Genomic DNA, 22903 nt, shown 5'->3' with positions numbered 1-22903 from the left:
GATGTGTCTGGGTCCGGGCGTACTTAGACATATCGGGCTTCACAGTTACCTGGCATCACACGTGGCCGCCTCTTAAACATTCTCTAGGTTGCAGGTGCTGTTTAAGAATGGTCTCACTATAAACCAAGTCCAAGTACACTTGCACTTGTAGTTCAAACACCTTCTTAACCTGAATTGGAACAAGACTCTGTCAAAGCAGCTGGCAAAATGCTAACTTGTGCCTGACAGTATTTTTCCTCTCATTTCCACTTCTTCCATAACACCTAGGGTCTAAATACATTTCTGCCTGTCTAAATTATTCTCAGTGTCCTTTTGGTTGGTCAGTCCTAACTCTGAAAGTAAAGGTGAACTTCAGTGGTTTTGTCAAAGCTTGAATCTGCATGGAATAGAAAATAGGGAGTTGGTTGTAAGTGACAGACTGGTTTTGTCGACATGTCTATAGGCTTTCTAAGACTTAGTGGTAGCAAATGTGGTAGCGTGTGTTTTGGTAAGATTTGGAGGTTTCCCGCCCTTTGCCCCACCGGGTCCCAGCCCCAGGAGTGAACGGTTTGCACATTGCCCTTGCAGGGCTGGCTCAGCTGTTGGATGCCGTTGCATTGGAGGAGTTCATTAGACCATCCTTCTGCTTTGCCGAGCCCAAGAAGGTATCTTGTTGATACGATGACTTCACTTGTTCTGAGGAGAGGCAGTTTTTGTTGTCGGTTACAAAAATGCCCTGGCAGTAATGCAAGCTCATTGATAAGGTGGATTTTTTCTTCTTTTAAAAAGGATTTTAGCACCGGGATAGTAATGGAAACCACTTTAGGTTTGTTTATGGACCACAAAGATTATGGAGGAACAAATTTTGCAATTTTTTTATAAGTCTGAAAAATCACGGATCTGCTGTATGTAGTTAACTTGCAGTTTGTTTGAAGGGGTCCCATCAGTGAAGTGGAAACAGATTTTTTTAACTGACTGCTTTTAGTTAAATCTAAAATTGCTGTCTTTGTCAAGTTAATCTGTTCCCTGCCTCGCTCTTTGTAAGCATGTTAAACAATCCACATTAAATGCCATAAATATGAAATACGAGGAAATGGTACAATCGTAAGCTAAAGAGAACTTAAACCAAAAGGAGGTTTTGCTGTCCTTATTAGAATGTTCTAAAATGTCAAGGCAGTTGCTTGTGTTTAACTGTGAACAAATAAAATGTATTGTTTTGCACTACGCTGTGTTAAACTCCCTGCAAGCCAACCTCTTTGGGACCGAGCTGCTCTGAGACCAAACATGCAGAAACAAGTTCAGTATCGAAGCATCTTCCAAGATCTGCGTAGTACAGAGCAGATAAGTGATTTTGCCCCTTTTTGCATGGGGTTCTTTGTTAGAAGCTCCATTTCCTGCATGGAGCCAAAGCCTTTTTTCTTCTGTGAAAAACAAACTCAGTGACAACATCCCAATGTAATCCATAAATTAACTGCAAACAATTCAGTACTGCAAATCTGTATATTAGCTTTCTGTATGGCACTGTTCATATAGTCTAGAGACTACACAGTGATGAGACAAATTAATAGCTGAAGATGTCAGGCTGTTTGCAATGCTGGGGACACTGTCAGAAGCTGGGCAGCTCACTCTGCCCCTGCCTACATGCTTTCCTGTTTCCTGCACGTGAGTCACTGTGCACGCAAGAGGAGAGTTTCTCAAACCAAGGGGAACTTTGGGGCCATTTTACTGTCAGCTTAACCTGGTAGGTTAAGGCTCACTCCTTGTTTTGTTTTTTCTTATTTCCAGACTGGCACTTTCTTACTGTTTGCTTGGGTTTGTTTTTTTTTTTCTCAAATTAATATTTGAAAGGTTGCTCAAAGTTTAGAAATTCATGCATGAACCTCAGCATTCCAGTTAAGGACCGAGTAGAATTCTTAAATTTGAACATGTGCAAGGGGATGGCATGAGTGACATGCAGTCTGTTCATAAACACGCTTTGGCTGAGTAACAGTGTTTGTGGCAGATTTTATACAAAATTTAAGACAAACATTATCTTGGGATTAGGTGATACAGAAAGCTGGGTTTGTGCCTTCTGCATTGGGATGAGTTCTACAGCATGGTGTTAAGTGAAATGAAAACAAAGCAGAAAGTGCATTTGACTTGCTCTCACCTTATTTTAAATCAATTTTGCATATCCCTTAACAAGCTTAGTATTGAAAAGCTGCACTTGCCAGTGTAAAAGAATAATTAGATCTATATTACCCACAGAAGTACATCCACTAGGGTACAAAAAGAGAAAAATAAAGTACCTTCCTTACTCACTAATGCTAAGTAGTATGTTTGCTAGCTCATAACCCAGCTGTAAGCAATAAACATGCAGTATACATTAGGGAAGGAAGTAATTTCATTTCCTGAATTTAAAGTATCTTTGCTCAGACTTGCTGGACCCCTTATTGGACCTACTTAGCTGCTGGTGCAATGGTGGATTTTAAAAGTGGTTACTAGAAAATCAGCAGGAGTCGAGTTACTTTCTTGGTACATTCATACACGCAGGAGCTTTTGCAAGTAAAGCTTAGTTAGCATTCACATAGGCTTTACTTTTCAGACAAAACTTTATTCCAAATAATTTTGGTTGATGGTCTTCATGATTTCGGTGACTGCGAGCTTTACTTGGCTAACCCTTTTTTCCTGAAGCCCTCTTCACTCCAAGTGCATGGTCTAGTTTTGGACTCACTTGGTGATCTTCAATCTCTGCCAAACACTATTTATGGTTTCTTCGAGACTATCTGTGCTCTCTGTCGCAGCAGCGCAGCGCTGGGTTTTCAGTTGACTAAAACCTCTGTTTAAACTGGTGCTATGCCACCACCAAGTGAATTCAGACCTCTTCGGAAAACAAAGCTATCCTCTTGACTACGGCATGGTGATACAGCAGTGAGGTAACTGAGGAGGATGGTGGTGGCAGGGAACAGCAGATCACACTTCTGAAATTACAGCTCCTTGTGAAAGCAGCAGGGAGTGGATGGCACTGCAGCTGCCCTTTGTGTCTGGGGAAAACAACTGGGGCTGCGGCCTTGCTCTAGCCTGTGGGTTTGCTTACGTGTAATAAATGTTTAAAAAAACCGTTTAAATTTGGGACTGGGGAGAACAGGATTCTTGGAACTTTTTAAAAATTGCTTGTGGAATAGAGTATTTCAGTTGGAAGGGACTTACAACGATCATCTAGTCCAATTCTGGGCTGACCAAAACTTGGAAGCGTGGTGTTAAGGTCATTGTCTATCGCTGCTTACAAGTTGACAGGCCTGGGGCATTGGCCACCTCTTAGTGTTTGACCACCCTCTCAGTAAGTAAATACTTCCTAAGGTCCAGTTTGGACTTCCCCTGGTGCAGCTTTGAACCCGTTCCCCTGTGTCTTGTCCCTGGATCCCAGGGAGAAGAGCTCAGCACCTCCCTCTCCAGCTCCCCTCCTTGGGAAGCTGTAGGGAGCGATGAAGTTGTGCCTCAGCCTCCTTTTCTCCAAACTAGCAAGCCCAGAGTCCCAGGCCATGCCTTCCAGCCCTGCCACCAGCTCTGTCTCCTTCCTCTGGCCACATTTAAGGACCTTCACATCCTTCTTACACGCTGGGTCTCAGCACCGCGTGCAGCATCCGAGCGGAGGCTGAGGGCAGGGGGACGATCCCCTCGGCCGAGGGGCCGGTCGTGCGGCGGTTGATGCGCCCAGGACGCGCTTTGCCCTCTCGGTGCCAGGGCAGGCTTCGGGCCGAGCCTGCTCCCCGCCAGCTCCCCGGCCCCTTCCTGCAGGGCGGCTCCTCTGTGCAGCGCGTACTTGTGCCCGCCGGGACCCCGAGAACCTTCTGCCCGCTAACGGGGGGAGCCCGGCCCCTGGGGAGCGCCCGGCCGGCGGTGGCCGCCCCGCTCGCCCGCTGGCCCCGCGGCGTTTCCCAAAGGCCGCCACTAGAGGCCCCACGAAGCCGCCGCTTGGCCCCGCACCGGCTTTCCCGACATTTTTGGGATGCCGAGTTTCCCCTCTCGTTGCCCTGAGCGCCCGCCGCCGTCCCTACACTTGATCCTCTCGGGTGCCCAGCTGTGCCCCGTCCTCTCGGTGTCTGAGGCGCTGGAACCAGATGTTTAACGTACAGGATGTTTTGGCCTGGTTAGAGGTTGACAAAAGCCTAGTTTGACCCTTCGCTGAATCAAGGGGAGCAGAGAGGAACTTTACAGCCTACAAGATGCCAGGATTCCGCTGAGAACATCTACTCCCAGCCTGTGTCTCTATTCCAGTCTCTGAACAAAAAAGCAGCATTTATTTCCTGGACTAAGCGACAGATCTCCAGGTAAGTCCTGGAGTTTGGTGCCCTGCCTAGTTTCTCAGTGTGTAGCTTGGAATTTTATGCTCACAGAGGCTAAAGTAAAACTTTATTGCACTTCTGTGTTTGGCATTTACATCCTGTTTATGTAAATTCTTCAAACAGCTTGATTTGTAGTAGAGAAAAACAATTCTTGCTGTATCTTTTTGTCTTTTGAAGTGTCCATCCACTCTGGAAGAGGAGAACTTGTATGGAAATTAAGTAATTTGTCTAGATGTTTTTGTGAGACTTAACTTTGCAGTCTTCTAACAGATTCTGGTCATGTCATTACCAAACCTCAGACTGCAAGTTTTATGCACTCATTTTTTTGCTTGCGTCTTAAAATTTTGGCTGCATAAAACTGATTGAAAGGATCAGGCTAGGCTAGAAATTATCATTAAAGTTTGGGAACTGTGTTTCTTGCGTGTATCACAACCTTTGTCAAGTACAAATGGGCAACTGCATTGGCATTTTGAACAGCAGGGTTGGGGAGGTGGTAGACAGGATTTGATGGGACTGTTCTGACAAGTAATTTGTGCTGTGAAAGCTGAGAGTGAACTGCAAACTGGCAGATAATTTTGGTTTCATCAGAGCCTCCGTGTTCAAATTTAAATGATACAACAGGGCAAGGAGGGTTGAAAACAAGATTTGGGAATAGCACCCCTTGTGTCCACAACACTGGTCATCTTTTAGTCCACATAGCATGTACTTGTTTTGAAAAACTTTCCGAGACAGCGACTGTCATTGGACACTTGACTTCGCAACATGAAACACAATAGGGCAGCTGCGAGCAGCTTTGATTTTTCTGCCTAAACCTGCGTCTGCAACGGGGTGCTCAATTAAAGCTTGAGAGGGTGACAGTCACATTCGGCTGGCTGTGGCCCCAGTAGCGCCTAGGAGTCTCTGTGTGACCCTGGTAAGCTTCGTTACCATTTTGAGTTCAAGGTTCAATTCAGTTGGATTATGATGTCCCCTAAAAATAGGCTTCCGGTCCAGTGTGGATAGATGCATTGCATGGCTGCACATGTGGATAGGGGAAGGGAAAAAGTGCAAAAGAAGGTGGGGTTATGTGAAGAATACAAATGCTCCTGAAAATACTTCCTATTTCATCTGAGCTATCATTCCTTCCTATGCTCTTTGGCAGATTGTTGCCAAAATCCAGTCATCTTAAGGCAAAAGCTTTCTCACAATTGTAGCAAACTGAGCCAGGTATATAAGGGGGGGTTTATTCAGGAGTGTCTTCCAGCAGGAAGCAAAGAACAGGAGCTAATTTGCCTGTGGGAGGGGAAAAGAGCAGTCAGATACAGGGAAGACACTGCGTTATTGAGATCTTAAGTCTGTAGTTAACAGTGCTTGAACAAAAGCACCACCAAAAATGCATATCAGCTCCAGAGAATGGGGAGAGTCTGTGGCTCTGCTGACCCTCCCTAAGCAGCCTGGAAAGAAAGCTGTTTTCAGCACTGGCATAAAGTCGCTGTGCTGGAATTGCAGAGTGCTGGTATGAAGGCAGCATGAGACTGTTTCAAATGCCTTGCAGTTTTAATGAACTAAGCTGCATAACATCCTTGAAAGGTAGGCAAGCTGGATTCTCACCTCAAAAAAGGGAAACCACGGACATTTTAACTTGCAATTTGAAAAGGAACTATCTGAAAATGGCCACAGCTTTCTCACTCCCTCTGTTCCCACCAGATGCTCATGAATCACGTCGACTGGAAGGGACTTTGTTAGCTTTGCAGAGCTCTGGGGAGGACAGGGGTGTTTTATTCAAGTTTGGATATTGTCAGTACACCAAATTAAGTGCAAAATAAGTTTGTTCTCCTTTACATCTCCAGCTCTGACAGCAAAGGAGTCAAACAGGTATAAGGGAAGATGTTCTGAGTGGTGTGTGCTGGCGACGGTGTGAGAACCTGCAAGAAGGGTGCAGCAGAGCACAGTCAGTGCAGCTAAAGCGTGCTGACCTTTACTGTAGCCAGTGGCATGGAAGGGAGACATCACTAGCGTCCTGTAAACTGTGATTCTTTGGTCCAAATAGCCAGGTAATTTCAATGGGGGTGAGGGAACTTTAGGGACAGACCTAAATCTCAAACACGTGTCTGAATCCATAATGAGAGGCCATTGTTGCTCTGCATCGTGCCCTTCAGACATGCAGGTCCTTCACACCTCCAGTTTCAGCAAGTGAGCGGGTGTTCCTCAGAAAGAAGTCTGAGAAAGTGTAAAATCACATTTCAAGTAGCTTGCCCAATATTCGTATCTGAGCGATTAGAACCTGATTGCTCCTGACTATTCCCTGCTCTCACTGCAATGCTGGTCAAAGGGACCATCTGTAGTGCTACAGCTACTCCTGGTGGGATACAACTTTAAGGACAAGAGTGGAAACATCAGCAAGGGAGACAAGTATGTATCTGTCCAATGCTGTCTCATGGGGCTAACTCTACAGAAAGTGGACTCAGGAAGAATCTCTAATATTCATTTCACTGTCTTTAATCAGCCACCTGATTAAAGGTGGTAAGCGGAAGATGCATGCACTTTGATCCTTTAAAAGGCATGTCTACCTGGTGGTTTCCAGGGACTTTTAAGTTTCCCACTATGCTTTTCTGTGTCATGTAGGTATTTCTTCTGGATGTGCTTAGTTCCCTGCACTCGTACGTTATCTTTGTTACTAATCAAGGTCTGAGCTTCAGGGTGCACAGGAGGTGGTGTTTGGGAAATGGCTGCCCTAGCTGGTGCATCCTGGGGTGCTCTCTTCTCAGAGATAGCACTTCCACCACTCACGTTATACAGCATGTGCCGTGGCAGCTTCTCAGTGTGGGCTACCCATTCCTTCATGCAGTCTAGAACGATGGGGATGAGGCTCACCACACCTCCATAATGATTCTTTGCTTCATCACAGCTCAGGTGATTCACAACGTCATGGGGGTATCTGTGGGACAGAAGAAAACAATTGGCAGAGTAGCCCAAGCAACGCAACCCTGCTGAGCCCACAGCATCACCCTGAGGCCCCCTGGGAAGAGCAGAAATGCACAGCCAGCCATTTCCCCCCCAAAAAAAGGCACAGATAGAATTGCATCTCAGGAAATGAGTCATGCCAAACACACCATCCTGGCTGTTGGGCTGAGTTCAAGAGCATGTACAGATACTTGCCCCACAGAAATTAGCTGCGTGCGGAACAGGAATAGGAGGGAGGAGGAGCTGAACTGCCTGAGCGTTGCATGGGACTACAGGGTACTAACCTGCCTGTATATGCCCTTCCATGCACCAGTAAAATGATCAAATTAACAAACAAACCCCCTTTTTGTCAATGAAGGCTGGCAAAGTTTTCCCAACAGCCAGAATAGTAAACTGGGTAGCACCTTGTACCCTCACTAAAGCCAGAAACTGATGGAGAAGTCAAGTGGGAATATGGATTCCTCTGACAGTCCCCCAGCATTGATGAAGAAACTAAGCTGATGGAGCAAGACCTACTTAGCTCGGATGGTGCTCAGATTGTTGCTGTGGCTGAGGAGCAGCTTGCATCTCTCCAGAATGCCATGGGTTATGTTGTTGCCAGAATACATGGTTTCCAGTTTGTGGCAGAGCTTGCTTAGATCATTACAGATGTTTAGGAACATGTTGAGGATACGCCTGTCTGTGGAATTGTTACAATGATGGTCCATGTAGGACTGTACCTGTTCATGGGGAAAGACAGGGTCATGCATATTAAATTACATTGTGCTGCAAAGTTGCTTAGGTTAGTGACGAGAAGTTGCTTTCTCTTATGACTCTGCAGGTGGGAGCCACGATGGAAACTGCAATACCGCTGCAAGTAGTAAGATTTCTAGAGTGTGCCTGAGATGTTTCCTTGTCATTCCTCATGACTGAAGAAGGCTGGACTAACGGATCTGCTCATCAGCACACCAGTGAGCCTTCCTCACTCTTTGAAGAAGTGTAGGAGTACTGGAGCCAAAACCATAGCTCTGCTGCAAGCACTACAGAAACATGTTGAGCCTGAGGGGAGTTTTCTCTCTGCTCTGAGCAGGGCACTCCCTGCCACAGCTGCCTAGACAGAGCAGGGTGGGAGGTGAGGGCAGTGACCAAACCATGGGAATGGTTTGGAGTGATGTGTTTGCATTATGCATTCTTCATGGTTCTTTATTTGGCACCACTAGATGTGACTGCAAACTAAACACATTTAACCTAAATTGTCCTTACTAACCTGTTGCAGCAATGATATTCCCTATTTGCCTTGAATATTTTTGTTACTCAGAGTGAATGGCATTGCATGATGAAACGTTATGCCAAGAGATTAAGTATCTTCTCCAAAGAAATTACAGGCACTTCAGACATGAGTGGTCAGAATATAAAATACTGAGTGGCTGGTTGGCAGTCATAGCTGGACTCTAACACCTTCAGTGCTTTCTGTAAGATTTCAAGACAAGAACAAAGTAGCTGTTCCAACATCAGTACAGTTCCTGCATACAGAAAAGCCATGCTATGTGCTTGGGCAAATTCTCAGCAGGTTTGTAAGAAAAATAAAAAATGGCCCTTAAGGGTCCATTTCCACTACAGATTCCTCCTTCCACACTGTTCGCTGAGCATTATGTCCATGCAAGTGGCAGGATTTTTTATTGCTGCTGTGAGCGGAAATAGTCCTAAAGAGAATAGCATTTTATCCTGGATGTTCACCGATGGGATAACGGGACTTCTTCTTGTTCCCATCAACAACAGAGTTAATGCACCTGTGTAACCAGGATGGGGACCAGGACTTCATGAACAGCTCAGTGTTAGCCAACTGCTGATGAGCTGCAGCCAGGGGAGTTCATGGACAGCTCCTGCCCTGGGCCAATGTCATGACCACACCAGGCTCTGCAGTGCAGGGAATTGCTGGGTGATTTAAATCTCTGGCTGAAGCAATGTCTGAGGAGCTTCTGTCACAAAACAGCTTGGGATTTGACTTTATACCCTACTCCATCCAGAGGTCTTCAGGAGCTGTTGCCATTGCCTGACCATCGCGTGCTCTTCAACCTTTCCACCTTACTCTCCTTTTTTCTCTGAGAAATGTCATCACGCAACACTAAAAACGTTACCACAGACAGCTTTTAGGGGCTGGAAATGACGTCATATTCCCATCTAGGTGCAATATAATTTTTTTTCCTGTAGTCTCTATGTTTACACTCCAAGAAAGCTGGCAGTCAAGTCAGCTGTAGGCTGAGAGCACACATATTGCTGCATTTGTTGCTTTTATTCTTGCGCCCTCCCATGCAAAATTAAAAATAGGGTTGGGCTGATTCAGGCAAATGGTAGTGAAATAAAATGGATGTCTGGTTTTGTCCCCAGTGGACTTTCTTTGGTAGTGGTTCCGTTCCTGCACAATGCATCACCAGCGTGTGCTGCACCGATTGCTCCCTGTTCTCCCCAGGAACTTGCTCTTTTCCCTTTCCCGTCCTCCCCCGGGGGTAACGTGGTTATACCCTCAGGACAGTTTGCCACCACCATGTTCACATGTTACTGTGTCCCAAACGATGCCGTGGATCAATGTAATTGCTGAAGTTGTTACCCACGAGGTTTCACCCCCACAACAAGCAGGCCTTCCACCCCTGCCAAGAAGCAGAGTCCAAGCTCGCTCGATACCACTGAAATATTGGCACTTTTAAAAACAGCATAATGTTATGCAAAATCTCAATGCCTATTTTTGTACAAAAATGGTTCAGTGTAATGTCTGTCTCTATCCTCTTCAATGTTATAAGCAAAGCCCTTGTATTAGAGAGAGTCAGCCCTTAGAAAAGACAACCAGCTCACTTCTGTCCTAATCCTAATAACAGGTTGGCTTTCACTCTGGCTTTGGCATTCATCTGGATTTTGTGCCCAGGTTCTGCTGTCTCTCATGCACAATTCTGATTTTATTTAGCTTTTTCTTTCCCCCTCTGTCTGCCAGTGGTCTAACTTCTTTGCACTACTTAAAACATCCCATGTTATAAAAATTCCAAGACAATTCACTTACCAGCCCAGAAAACCCCTAGCCCACTTGGGACTTTCAGCCCTCAGTCCATCATCCTATCTCTGTAACACAGCCATTATTTTTAATAAGCACTATAGAAAGATACAGCAGCACCAATACCAGGGGGAAGAAGGAAGCATGCTGGTTACTACAAGTTAAGGATTACAGATTCCATGTGTGGCTGGGGAAGGAGGGTTCGTTTCATTGTTTTCTTGTACCCTGTATTTCTGGCTATGTTTCAGCTGCAAAATGACAGTATTAAACTAAACCATAAAGTGATGCTCAGCAATAAAATTCCTTGTCTGTAAATGTGAAGACCTAACATAGGTATTTCTCTCCCCTACGCAATCTTTTGCCACTGGCTTGCAGAGTTACGCCCAAATGTTACTAGAGAGTTTTGGGGCATCTTCCCTTGGAAAAATAATTTTTTCATCCCTCAGCTAGACCCAAGTGCGTGACAGCACTGCGTTGGTCCCTGTTCTCATTGGCAGAGAACTTTGTGCTGAACACGTTGTACCTGGCTGATGCTTGCCACAGGTCTGATCATGTCATGTGCGTTCTCTCGGGTGTGTTGTAGTGCTCCGATAAACGTAAACTGCTGCTGCAGGAAGAGCTTGTAGTTCTGCTCTATGTTTCTTAGAGCCTCCTTTACCTCATTCATGTTTTCCTCTTCCTGGCTTTTGGGAGAGAAGGAGAGAAAGGAAGCTACTTTTTAGAAATTATGCAATTCTACATATGTAACTCTATCTTTCACCTGAGTTGGAATTGTGTACGTTAGTGGAAAACTTTTTTTTAAAAAAAAAGGAAAGAAGAAAGAAGGAAAAAAGAGAAAATATATTGTGTCACAGCTCTGCAGTCCCAGAGCCCCAAACAGTAAGTCAATGAGGTAGTAATGATGCTGCAAAAAGAGGCAGAGAACCCAGCGGGGACCACTGACAATCAGATGCCATAAACCCTAGTGGATCTATTGTAAATATAATGTGGCAATGCATCAAACGCGCCGCTACGAAAGGACCGAAGGGAGAGATGGCTTCTCTTACCCAGTGTAAAACTATTGCCCAGGAGGCTTAAAACCTCCGGCGTTAAACGAGGCGGCCGCGCAGGCAGTGTCCCGCGGCAGAGCCGAGGAGGCCCGCGGCCGCCCCCGGCCCGGCCCGCCCGCTGCTAGCCCCAGCCTTGCCAAGGGGCTGGTTTTTCCCAGGGTTGACCTGGTGCCCTCGGGGAGGTCTTGCCCGCAGCCCCCTGCTCCCCATGCCGGCCCGTCGGAGACCCCCCAGCCCCGCCAAGCCCCGTCGTGCTGCCCGGAGCCCCGCGCTGCGGGCGGGCTTCGACCTCGGATCCCGCCCGCCCCCAGCAGCTCTCGGCTCCCTACCGGCCGGCGCAGCGCGGAGGGCGGGCAAGGGCGGCGGGGCAGCCCCGCGGCGCGGGGCCGGTGCGGAGAGCGGCTGGCCGGACTCCCCCGGGGCGCCCCGGCAGCTGCCGCCGCGCCGCCGTCCCCCTGACAACCGCGCCGCCGTCTCCATGGCAACTGTGGTGACGTCACGCACCACCTCCCGGGGTGGGTGCGTCGCTGTCGATGACGTCATCCCCGGTTGCTGTCAGCGAGGCGGTGCTCTCACACACCCACCCCCGCGGCGCTGAGTGGGGCGGGGCCTTTCCGCGTCGGGAAGTGATGACGCACTCCTTAGCAACGCAGCGGCGCGGCGGGGCTGGTTGCTAGGGGCGGCCATGGACGCCCCCGCCCGGCCGTGGCCGCCGCCGGTGGGCGCCTACGCGGAGGAGCGGGAGCTCTTCCGGCTCCTGCAGGTGAACGGGCCGCGGGGACCGTTCCTTGTCTCCGCCTCCGGAGCGTGGGGCGGCCTGGTGGGCCCGGGGTGGCGGTGAGGGCACCCGCGAGCGCCGGCCTAGCTCCGGGGAGGGCCCGGTTTCTTCACGGCTTCCGCCGGTGGCCGGGCGTCCCGCGGTGCTGAATGCGGGGGGAGCGCGAGCGCGGCCCGGCCCGGGACGGCCCCGGGAAGGCTCGTCCCGGGGGGGTCGGGCGGCGGGCAGCGTTGCGGCCATTTCTCCCAGCGACCGGTACCGGGCTCCTGTGGAAAGGCGCGGGCGGGTGTTCCCGTATGAAGGAACGTGCACCGGCCGAGGGCTCTCTTAATTAATTAGTCTAATAACAGCCTGGCCGTTACTAGGGTTCATACACGTCATTTTTTTTGCGGAAGAAAGTGGCGGCCAGCGGAAGAAAGGTGTCGAGTCCGTGAGAGGAAAGGCAGGCTTGGCGGGTCAGTGAGGAGGAGGAGGAAGTAACAAATTAAGCGCGGGAAAAAGCGAGATGAGGGTCTCGCCCTTCCTGAGGCAGGGCGGTGGGGTAACGCGTTGCAGCCCGCTTGTCGGCGTCACCCCTTTAAAACTCTTCTCCGTGCGTTCCCGCTGCTGCTGTTGTGGCTTTTCTGTGGAGATGGCTGTCAAAAATAAAGAAGTACACTGCTACTATCGTTGTGATTTCAGTAACTAGCAAGATTGGTTTCCCTGCCTTAGAGGAAGGTCTGGTTTGTTCTGTAAGTTTGGAAAAAGGCCTTTTGTCGAGCTTGGGGGGGTTTGTGCGAGGGACTGAATATTCTGGTGCTGTTCTGATAGGAGAACTTCTTAGAGAGACTCCCCGTGTGTATTGTTGCTAACTCGTAACTCTGTCTATGTTATAAGGCCTTTAAACCTTTCAAATCTCACTGGAAAACACACAAATACTCATTTTTCTTTCCTTTTTTTTTTCATGTAACTTAAAGGCCATTTAGTATGACCAGTGTGACGGAAATACTGTGTTTTGCGTGCTGTGACGCACTGAATGCAGCTGCAGAACCTCATATTGCATAAAATGCTTATGGGATTTACTCTGGGTGTTGTTTTTGTTTCATGCTTCAATTGTATTGTAGCAACATAATTGTACAAACAAGCATGACTTGAAATTACTGTCCTAAACTTAAACATTTACAAAACCCAACATGTGAAACTTAAAACATGAGATCCAAACTGTGAACCTCCCCCAGAGATTTAACAGAACTGCTCGCGTAAAAATAAAACAGATAAAATGAAGCATGCATGTAAGTGCTGGTAGGATTTGAGCACGAAATAGTGAAAGTATCAATTATTGTCAGCCTGAGCAATTTTGAATTGTTCAGACCAATTTTAAGACCAGATTTTTTAGGTTTGTTATTTTTAAAGCTGCTGGTAATTGTAGTGCCAAGTTCTGATTTCTTAGTTTAGATAAATTGCTGGAAAGTAATAATTTTTAAATTAACTTCCCATAAAAATACAAATTTCATACTTTATGCTATGGGCTACCCAGACCTTGAAGCATCAGAACTTCCATGTGAAACAGTTTATAAACAAATTTGCATGTTTTAATTATTCTAATGAAGCAGAAAAGGAAAACGGACCACTCCAATAAAAGACAATCAGTTGGTTAGAGTATAAAATTTTGTGGAATATACAGACTTTATGGAATTTACTTGCAAATGTTAAACTGTTATGACTGATTTTTAGAAAAAGGTGTGCTATTCCAGTGTGAGCATTTTCTAAGTTAGAACATCAGTTGCTGCTTGATGTTTAGTTTTAATTACAGGATTCTGGGCTGTGCTGAAATGTCTTGTAAGAAAATCTATGGAGTTAGTGTTTCTCAGTGTTATTCCCAATCCTCACTGAAATCAGCAGAAGATCCCCACTGCTATCGGTGGGAGCTGAAGCAAGGCCCTGTATAACCTGATCTAATTAATATGAAAATGGGCTACAAAACAGACATTCAAGGAAGTGCTTTAAGCCTTCCCACACCCCCCTTTTCATGTAGGAGGAAGACTAGTATGGTTACAAAAGTGAGATGTGCTGCTTTTGTGGCTTTGGTTGTTGGTTTTGTGTTTTCTGCAGGTCTTGTCTGTTCTGCAGTCCCCTAGGCTAGTCAGAAACTTGGGGGAATGTGTTTGAGAAGGAGGTTTAACTTGCTCTGCAGAGACACTAATTTAAGTTGACTCTGTTTTCAAAACTCCGTGTATGGTTTTTATGTCAGTGCTGTCTCTAACCATTATGTACACCAGACTGCTCAAGCCAAACCTTGCTGGTGTCTATATGTAAAATAAATAAGCTAAAGCAAATAGGTTATTTTTTTTATTGGCAATTTTCTGAGTATGCTCTACTTCTTTTTTTCAGCATCTAAAATAGGTTTCATTAGTCTCATTTTTGTCTATGAAAGGGGCCTTAAGAAAATGAATTTATAAATTTATAAAATTTATAAACTCTTTAAGATCTTCATTGTAACATTGCTGTAAAAATGCAGTGTATCATGACTGCATAGCTATGTTAAATTTTCCTCTGACTTTGTCCTATTTTCAGAACATGCTTGAAGAACTATTAATTCATAAGCCAGATGATCCCATTCAGTATATGATAAACCATTTAAAGCAAAACAGTGATGATGGTAAGTGAAAATTGAGACACCATAGTTCAATTCCTTATTTGTAAACAGCTGTTTGAAAGCCATGTTTCAGTTGGCAAATGATGGATAAAACTTTTCAGACTATGTCTTGAGGGGGAAAAAAAAAAGGTGAGCCTTTTGAAATAGTTATAGGTAAGATGCTTTTAATTTCTTTTTTTAGTGGGTAATCTAATAAAAAATGCACTTTAACAGTTATAACAATGAAACCCTCTAAGGGAATAACAAAGAGTTCTGGCATATCAATTATTAATGCATTCTGTGCCCCATCTGATATTTCCTGTTGTCTTTAAGCTTGCTAATTACTCCTTTTGTCAGGTGTAAATTTGGTTTCCTATTCTACCTGGGCTGGCAGACTCTCTGTTTTTTGATTAGTTAGTTACTAGCTGCTGTTAATGAGTTCCACTGCTCAGTGGCATCTCAGATGAAGGAACAGTGAGCATGCCTACTTGTATGTATAACAAAACCTGGTAAATTGAATAGGAAGTCTGTATTCTGCACAATAAAAGCATGTACATTCAATCAAATTATTTGATTTACAAACTGTTCACCCTTAGGCAGATTATATTTGGATATGCACAACTGAACTATAATTTTTGTTCTGCATGAGCTGTCAGGGATAGCTGGTGTCATGTTGCTTTGATGTTTCTTTAAAACCATAGTAAACCATTACGAAAGTTCTGCTGCAGCATCAATGAAATCGTTTTCACTAGAGGTGCTGTGAGCTCTTAGTGGTGGTGATCAGATGGATGTTGATTGAAATGTTACTAAATATTAAAAAAAAAAAAAAATCAAATCCTGCAAATTGTGTCCAGCCTTTTCTAATGCGGGCAGCATGAGTAATCAATGTGTTTTATAGACCCATGGAAAACATGCAGAAGAATTTCATGTGGTTTGGTAGAATGCTGATAAAATTTCTTCACATTGAGCTAACATTTGTCCTTAAGCTCCACAGTATTATTTGAACAGAATTAGGCAGGTTTCCATTTCATGACTTCCGTACTTAGAGGCTAAAGATAGAACTACAGCAGTTGTTTGTCAAAGGAAAAATGCTGTCTGCTTTTGGTCTGGAAAACCTGTTAGGAAAGAGAAGGAACTCCAATTAAAATTAAAACCTAAATGTTGTTTTAAGAATAAATTATATGGAAAATAATGTAACAGAAATCTGTAGCAGAGTTGATTTTACTTTTTGATCATGGTAGAAGGTGCTGACTATTTAGAAGAAAAAAACCCCTTATTAGAGCCATCAGTAAAGTGATGAATTTTCATGATCTTGCCTTGCTAGACAGTTTTAGCCCTAGAGAAAATTTCAAACAGAGATGTGTGGAAAAGAAGCACTGCTCTATCCCAGGTGTGAAGTTAGAAAAGCTTTTTAATTAATAATAGGATCTAAAGTACTCTTAAAAATATAAACAAGTCTAATGATAATTATAGCTTACAGTCTTGAAAATCTTGTAGGTCAAATGTGTGGCTAAAGTGTTTGTGCGTAAGGCTCTGTACTATTGTTCTTTCATGTGCTCCTTCTAAAAAAACCTTAAAGAACCCTATGAAGACTGATAATTCTTTCATATACAGAGATGCTAGTTTTCTATATTGTATCTTGGTTGATGCTAATAAAAAAAGCTTTCAGGATTCAAGTGGCATTTCTGTGAGCTCTTCCTTTACAGTCAAACCTCTGAAGAAATGGAAAAAAGTTCTGCAAGAATGTTCATCATGTACTATGTGCTTTTCCTGTTTGACAAAGGATTTCTCTTTCAAGTTAAGCAAATTTTGTTGCATTAATGTTAGTCATAGAATCTTTTGGACTTAAATGGAACTCAGCGAGTCCAGCTGTTCTTTCTTTGTTATTCTGGGATTAATTTTGTTGTTACTAAAAATCATCGTTGAATGTTAAAACTTACTTTACTTGGAAGAGTAAATCCTGCAACCTCTCATCAAGGCTAAACATGGAATGAAATATGATTTGTTACTAAAGGACAAGGCATTTGCTAGATTTTTCCTGACTTCGTTTAGCTGATGGTTCAGACCTCCAGTATTAAATACTGACTATTTGCTGATTGGAGGGAGTTAAACATTACATATGGTGGTGTCCTGGTTGTGCCCTTGTGTCATATGTTTAGGGAGAATGCTTTAGAGGAATCTTACAAGTGTGCAAATGAGTAAATCAGTGAATTACACTGCCCCATCTGCTGCCAGCCACTAAGCAGAGAGAAAACCAGATTTAGTACAAAGTGAGCATTTACAGTAGCCCTGGGCAATATTAAAGCATGATATGGTGTATATAATGGTATGTTTCGTTTTTTATCAAACGTTTGTCCAAGAAAGCTGTGTATTAAAGCTTCAATACCTAAGGGTTTTCTTGTGAATTTTAAATCATGCTCCTAGTTAAACCTCAAAAGGATCTGTGGATGGAAAGGTTTTTTGATTTTCTTTGAAGTGGTTTGAAGAAGTTGATTAGTGTTGGCACCCGAGCACTCTTTTATGACGCTGTTTATAAATAATTCCTAAGTACCGGGCTGGAGTTTCAAGGTGTTAGATTAAAAAAAAACCCTAGGATTTAATCACATTACATTTGAAAGAAATTAGGTGATAAAAACAGCTGATGTATCCTTTTAAAGTATTTTTCTACATTGTGTACTAGTTCTGTTGCACTTGCAAGAACCAATAAGGGGGGAGTTTTTCTTAAACCTTCCAAGTCAGATAACTTTGTAAAGATGAATCTGTAATTTGAGTTTCATGTACGTTTAAAAACTGCACCTGCCCAATAACTGTTAAGTGCATAAAAGGCCTCATAAAAATACATTTCACATCCTTCCCTGTCTGCTGCCATCAGACACTGTATCTCCCTTGCTTATCGAGAGCTGAAGAGGTTTTTGGGTGACTAGATCCCGTCTCTGTTTTGACTTATGTTACTCCTAGTAAATACTCAACAGTCCCTTCTGTATATAGTCTGTTTTGCTTTGGTTTTTTTTCCCTGAGGTATAGGGGGAAAAAACATCAAAGATGTTAATATAAAATGACAGCTCAAGGGATTGCAGCCCAAGGTGCGTTCATGGAAAAAGTCCCAAATACCTTCCTAAGAGTTATTCCATTTTCCCTTGTTTGTCTTGCCTCTAATTAATTCCCAATGAAGCTTACAACGGTAATGCCTATTGTGTTGTCTGTATGCATTAGATTAAGAATTCCTCAGAACCGGGATGCATTTTTCCCACCTTGCCCCCTCAGGGAAAGGAGAGGGACATGTGGTAGAGAAACACAAGATACAGAGATGAAGAAAATTACTTTTAATGATGACTAGAAAAATTGAAGGTATCTGTCAAAAAGGGTAGAGAGAGAGTGCTTAATTTTGCAATATCTAAGTCTTTTCTGAACCCTGACACAACCTATTTAGATTAAACTAAAATGTGAAAGTGCATTTTTTGTGATGAGAGCCAAAAGTTTTGCCAAAGTAAAAACTATTTTTACTACCATACTGTGTGAGAGAAATGAGAGGAGAGATGATCTTAAGAAGCCCTGTCCAATCTCAACCATTCTATGATTATGATGATAGTCACTTGTACATGCAGGACAAGACTAAAAGTTTAAATATTTTTTCATCACAAAATGTGTTAGTCTAAATCAATGTTTTGGGAATAAAAGCAAATTCAGATAAGGGAAGGTTCATATCTTATGCTCTGGTTCACCCACTAAACTATCCATGTGTTTAAATTTATGAAGAGATATATATATGCTTAAGTGGCATGTTTAGTCACAGTATTAATGCCATTGTCCATGGAGATTAAAGGAAGACCCAGCTGTCACTGACTTAGTGTTGCCCCTTTTTTTCTCTGGTGGAGCCCAATCCTGAAGTCTCCATTCAGGCAGATTTCCAACTGAAATAATTGTTTCATTGTGAATATATTTCTATTATGCAATGCAATAGTGGGAAGATGGTTGGGAATTTTGCTGTTCTGCATCTTGATGCTCACATGTTCTTGCTTCATAGCTCCAAGAATTTGTGTACTTGGTCCACCTGCTTCTGGGAAAACTACAGTTGTAAGTACGCTACCTGCAATGTTATAATAGTGTCCAGTTACCTTTTTACTTTCTACTGAGATGAGCACTTGTGAAAACTTTGTTCTGAGAAAATAATTTTCAGAATTGTCAAAGTGATAGAAGAGCACAAGACAACTTGAAGGGTGGTGTTCCTAAGAGGTATGCCTGTATATTACTCTGCAGGTTAAATGGAAATGTTCAAGTGAGCTCTGCAGGTAGTGGTAGTGATACTACTGTAACACAAGATAATTCTGCCTGCCTTTTTTTTCCCCCACCTTTTTAACAGGACTAATTAATGTGGGAGGAGTACCCTAGTTACACGTTTGTGGTATTCCCATATTGTGGATTATTTCATTTGCATGGCCGGTTGTCTGTCATGTCCACTGGTACCGTTTAATTGAAAATGTTAAAGTTGTATTTGAACCACAGAGAAAGCTGATCACAGAAACTTTGCAGATGATGGTGGTGTGTGCATGCTAGGAAGAATGCTCTCTTCTTTAATATCTATGTTATAGTACAGTGCATGAAGAAGACCTTACTCAAAGCTGTAGACTCTTGAACATCTTTATAAGAAACTGCTTAAAGTTACACATATTGCCTGTTTACTTAAATGGAAGGCTAGGAAAACACTCTCTGTCTTTCTGCAACCTTCTGAAAAAATGCCTCATTTTATTTCCAAGTATTTCAACATGTTTTGTTTTTTTTTTTCTTCTTCCCTCAGGCAATGTGGCTTTGTAAACATTTGGATACCATACGTATCTCTCAGGAGACTTTGTTATTCAAGGAAATATTAACACTGACAAAGGAAGCAAAGGCATATAAAGAAAGAAAACAGGTGCGTAAGAGGGTATAGTAATAGTAGTTCTCATGTCACAGGAGAGAAATTATATGGCATTCCCATGATTTCCACTGCTATGAATTTAGCAGATCAGAGTAAATAGTACTATATCTGTGGTAGTTTGTACATTGGTTTGTGTTTATGTAGGTAAAGGGCCTTTCAGAGAAGAAGGGTAACCTCTGCTAGATAAGAAGATATGAACAAAGATAAAAATGTGTCAGGGCATAGAATAGGGGCAGGAGAGGAAGACAATGTAAAGTAATGGAGGTCTTGAAAACATTAACCTTAGACGAGAGCAACAAAATTGAGAGAAGTCCAGGTATGCACAATACAATTTAAAGAATTGTTCATTTTATCATTAAAGAAAGCGTCTTCTATTTCAGCATGCTTGATAATCTCAATAAAATAAGCATTAATCTCTGAGGTCTTCTTCAGTACAAAATGCTCTGGAAAATACGTACACAAAGAACTTTTTTTGATCTGACAGAGCTACTTGGTTGTGCATACTTGATTTTTCTATAGCATGACACCATTACTTGGTGCATTAACTCGAAAGCAGTATGACAATCCAGTCAGTTACTGAAAACCCTGGAAGCTCTCAAGCTGAGACAATAGCAGCTGACTTAGGAGATCATTCAGTTCTTGGGCTGACGTGCTCTACGCAACTCTGAGTACCTGGTTTGCTCCAGACAGGTTTTTAAATCCATTCATGCTTCACTGTGGGCCTCGTTCAAAGGAGTTGGTCTGAAGAACATTTTTTCCAGATGTCATGACTCACAGGACCAGTTGATCAGCAATGTAATTGTTTTCTTATTAAAGGCTAGTGACGAGTAGATTGGAAAAATATGTTGAAATAATATCCTGAATACACAGAAGCATCTCTGCTTCTGATTCCTGCCCTTTTAGCTGATTCCTTTCTCCAGACACCAAGGTGTTCCATGAGTAATAGAATGGAAGAAGTCTGGTTTTCTGTGACTCTCTAGCAAGTCCACCAGTTTGAGTTTCTCTTTTCTCCCTTGTCACGTATTTTCATAAAAATTGAAGCAATTTTATATCTGTGAGAAATCTACACTGCTGCTGAATTTGAAATTGGCCAGCAGATTCATAATTTGCTGAGATGGTAGATGGTGTGATACATAGATTATTTTTTTTTCCATAGAAAATTAGGCTGAAAATAGGGTAGTATTTATTACAGTGAGTTAGTGAATGACGTTTCGAGATGCCTCGAGTAATATACTTAAAGATCTGAGAGAAGAGAGTTCACTGAACTCACTGAACTTACTGGCAAAAAGGTTTGCTTTTGGCTGGGGTGACATAAAATGATTCTTATCGAGAATAGGTACTTTGAAATCTTTGTTCTAATTATTAAAGATTGTTTTGCTTGATTCATAAATTTCAACTTAGGGGGGAGAATTTAAAACAAAAATTCCCTTTGGTTTAATTACTCTAATTATTAACATATTTCAGACTATACCGATGCACTTTCAAGGGTGTCCTTTTGGGCTTATTTGATTTAAAAAGATGGATGGTGTGGAAGATGAAAGTCAAAAATGTCAAGGCTAATCAGGTAGTAAGGAGCGCTCGAAGAGCAGAATCTGGTGGCAGTTTAATACTGTGCAGTTTGCCTTTGTTTTTGAGATGTTAGATCCTAGAAGAACGTTTTCACTAAATTATTTCTTTTGTTCTTTTAAATGAGTTTGATTCTTCAAATGTAACTCCTAAAACTAGGAGGGTCCTCCTTGCTTCCTCTGAATCAGTGCAAGCTTTGCAATGACTTAAAATGTAGCTAAATTGCCTTCTCAAGAGCTATATTTTCCCTTACTGATTCATGTCAGCTGGCTAAATCTACTTTTGCCATAACTGACCCCTGGTTCTGCTGAAGCAAGTGGTAAACTTGACTCCTCTAGCATACATAACATCCATTAGCACTAATAGGGTTTGAATGTCTATTCAGGAACAGAACAATAGCGGTTTATACTGTCTTTGATACAACCAGGGCATTCAAAAGTTGTAGTCCTGGCCAAAGCAATTTAATAAATGGAAAGAGGAAAAGTAGGAACTAAGATTGTGTTTTTGAAAGTCTGGTGTGAAGATCATATAACGCAATTTAATGTTGTTAGAGGAACATTTCATGTGTATAAGGTTACTGTGGCTAAATTAACCCCAGTGCCAAAGGTCGTTCGTTTTTAGGTCAGTAGGCCAATGTTACTAGATCTGGACAAACGCTGCAAAAAGTTCCGCAAGTGTTTGTTCACATATTTTACTTATCTTTAGCCAAGCTTTCATCTCTTTTATGTTCCCTTCCAGTGAACATTAGAGCATTTGAGTTCTCCGGGCACACAAATTCATGGAAGGAGCATTTAAAATATGTGATTATCCTGTGAAGCTATTTAAAGTTGGACATGCAATCATTCACTGACACACACCTGGCCACTTACTAATGAGCACAGCTCAGGTAGTGGATTTTAAATATTGACTGTTCAAAGCAAAATGTGATCATTCTGCATTTAAAAATATTCCAAAAAGAAGTCAAATATTTTTGAATATTCAATAAATTTTAAGAACCACAATAAATATTCCATGAGCAGAAAAAGAGGCTACATTTTTTGATAAATCATTGCAAATTATTCCCTCATCTCTAGTTATTATAATGTTAATAGGAAGCACCTTCAGGTTTTTCCTATAGTGAAGTTTAACGATGAGCTATTGCATGTTTCGCTTTTCCTGTTAACTGGATAAAATAAGGAGTTGAAACAACTGTGGTAATTGTGGGCTTAAGCGATGGGTGTGCTCTTAGTGCTGTATCGCAGTTAAGGTGTTTGCATACTACGTAATGACTTTAAAGTACTCTACAGTTGCATGAAGAAATAGGAGAGGAAAACCAAAGGTGTCCTTATCCATGCATGTTCAGCATTCTAATCTATTTCAGGACAAGCCGTTGCAAAGGAACAAGTAGGAACTCTTCCAGTCTTGTGTATACATAAAATCCCCAGCCTTTCACGTGTATGTATCTGAACAAGCTAAATCTAAACATTCATAATTTTAAAAATATTAAACCCAATTTCTTCAAACTTGACTGCTTTTCTCTCTGAAGTGCAAGCTATAAAGCAAACTTAAGTCAGAAGTTTTTAGCTGTAGCTGTTTTCAGGACAAATATTTCCAAACCTTCCAATGGAAATGTCTGGGGAAAATGTTCCCCCTGCCCTGGCAACAAAAAGTGTAGCAGTTTTATGAAAAGATTGCAAAAACATAACTCTGAGTAGATCAGGCATGTGAGATGA

The 22903-nt window shown here is 42.9% G+C and overlaps 2 protein-coding genes across 2 annotated transcripts in view; one reads left to right on the top strand and one right to left on the bottom strand.

Moving 5' to 3' along the window:
- Positions 1-6836: 6836 nt before the first annotated feature.
- SPACA9 (sperm acrosome associated 9) lies at positions 6837-10936 on the bottom strand (the record flags this gene model as incomplete). The annotated part of the gene is made up of 3 exons (XM_082008927.1): positions 6837-7221; positions 7764-7966; positions 10793-10936. The coding sequence occupies 3 exons, from the start codon at positions 10934-10936 to the stop codon at positions 6837-6839; spliced, it is 732 nt and encodes a 243-aa protein (XP_081865053.1).
- Positions 10937-12003: 1067 nt separating this feature from the next.
- Positions 12004-22903, top strand: part of AK8 (adenylate kinase 8) — a gene marked incomplete at both ends in the record, with an annotated part of 71422 nt that continues 60522 nt past the window's right edge. Inside the window, 4 exons of the mRNA XM_082009020.1 lie at positions 12004-12081; positions 14650-14734; positions 18735-18784; positions 19506-19619. Coding sequence (XP_081865146.1) covers positions 12004-12081; positions 14650-14734; positions 18735-18784; positions 19506-19619 — 327 coding nt within the window. The remainder of the gene's footprint in view (positions 12082-14649; positions 14735-18734; positions 18785-19505; positions 19620-22903) is intronic.

Source organism: Phaethon aethereus, assembly GCF_964289735.1.
Source record: "Phaethon aethereus genome assembly, chromosome: 20".
NCBI classification, from domain to species: Eukaryota; Metazoa; Chordata; class Aves; order Phaethontiformes; family Phaethontidae; genus Phaethon; species Phaethon aethereus.
Note: the sequence above shows the minus strand (reverse complement) of the source record. Positions and strands in the feature narration are given on the sequence as shown.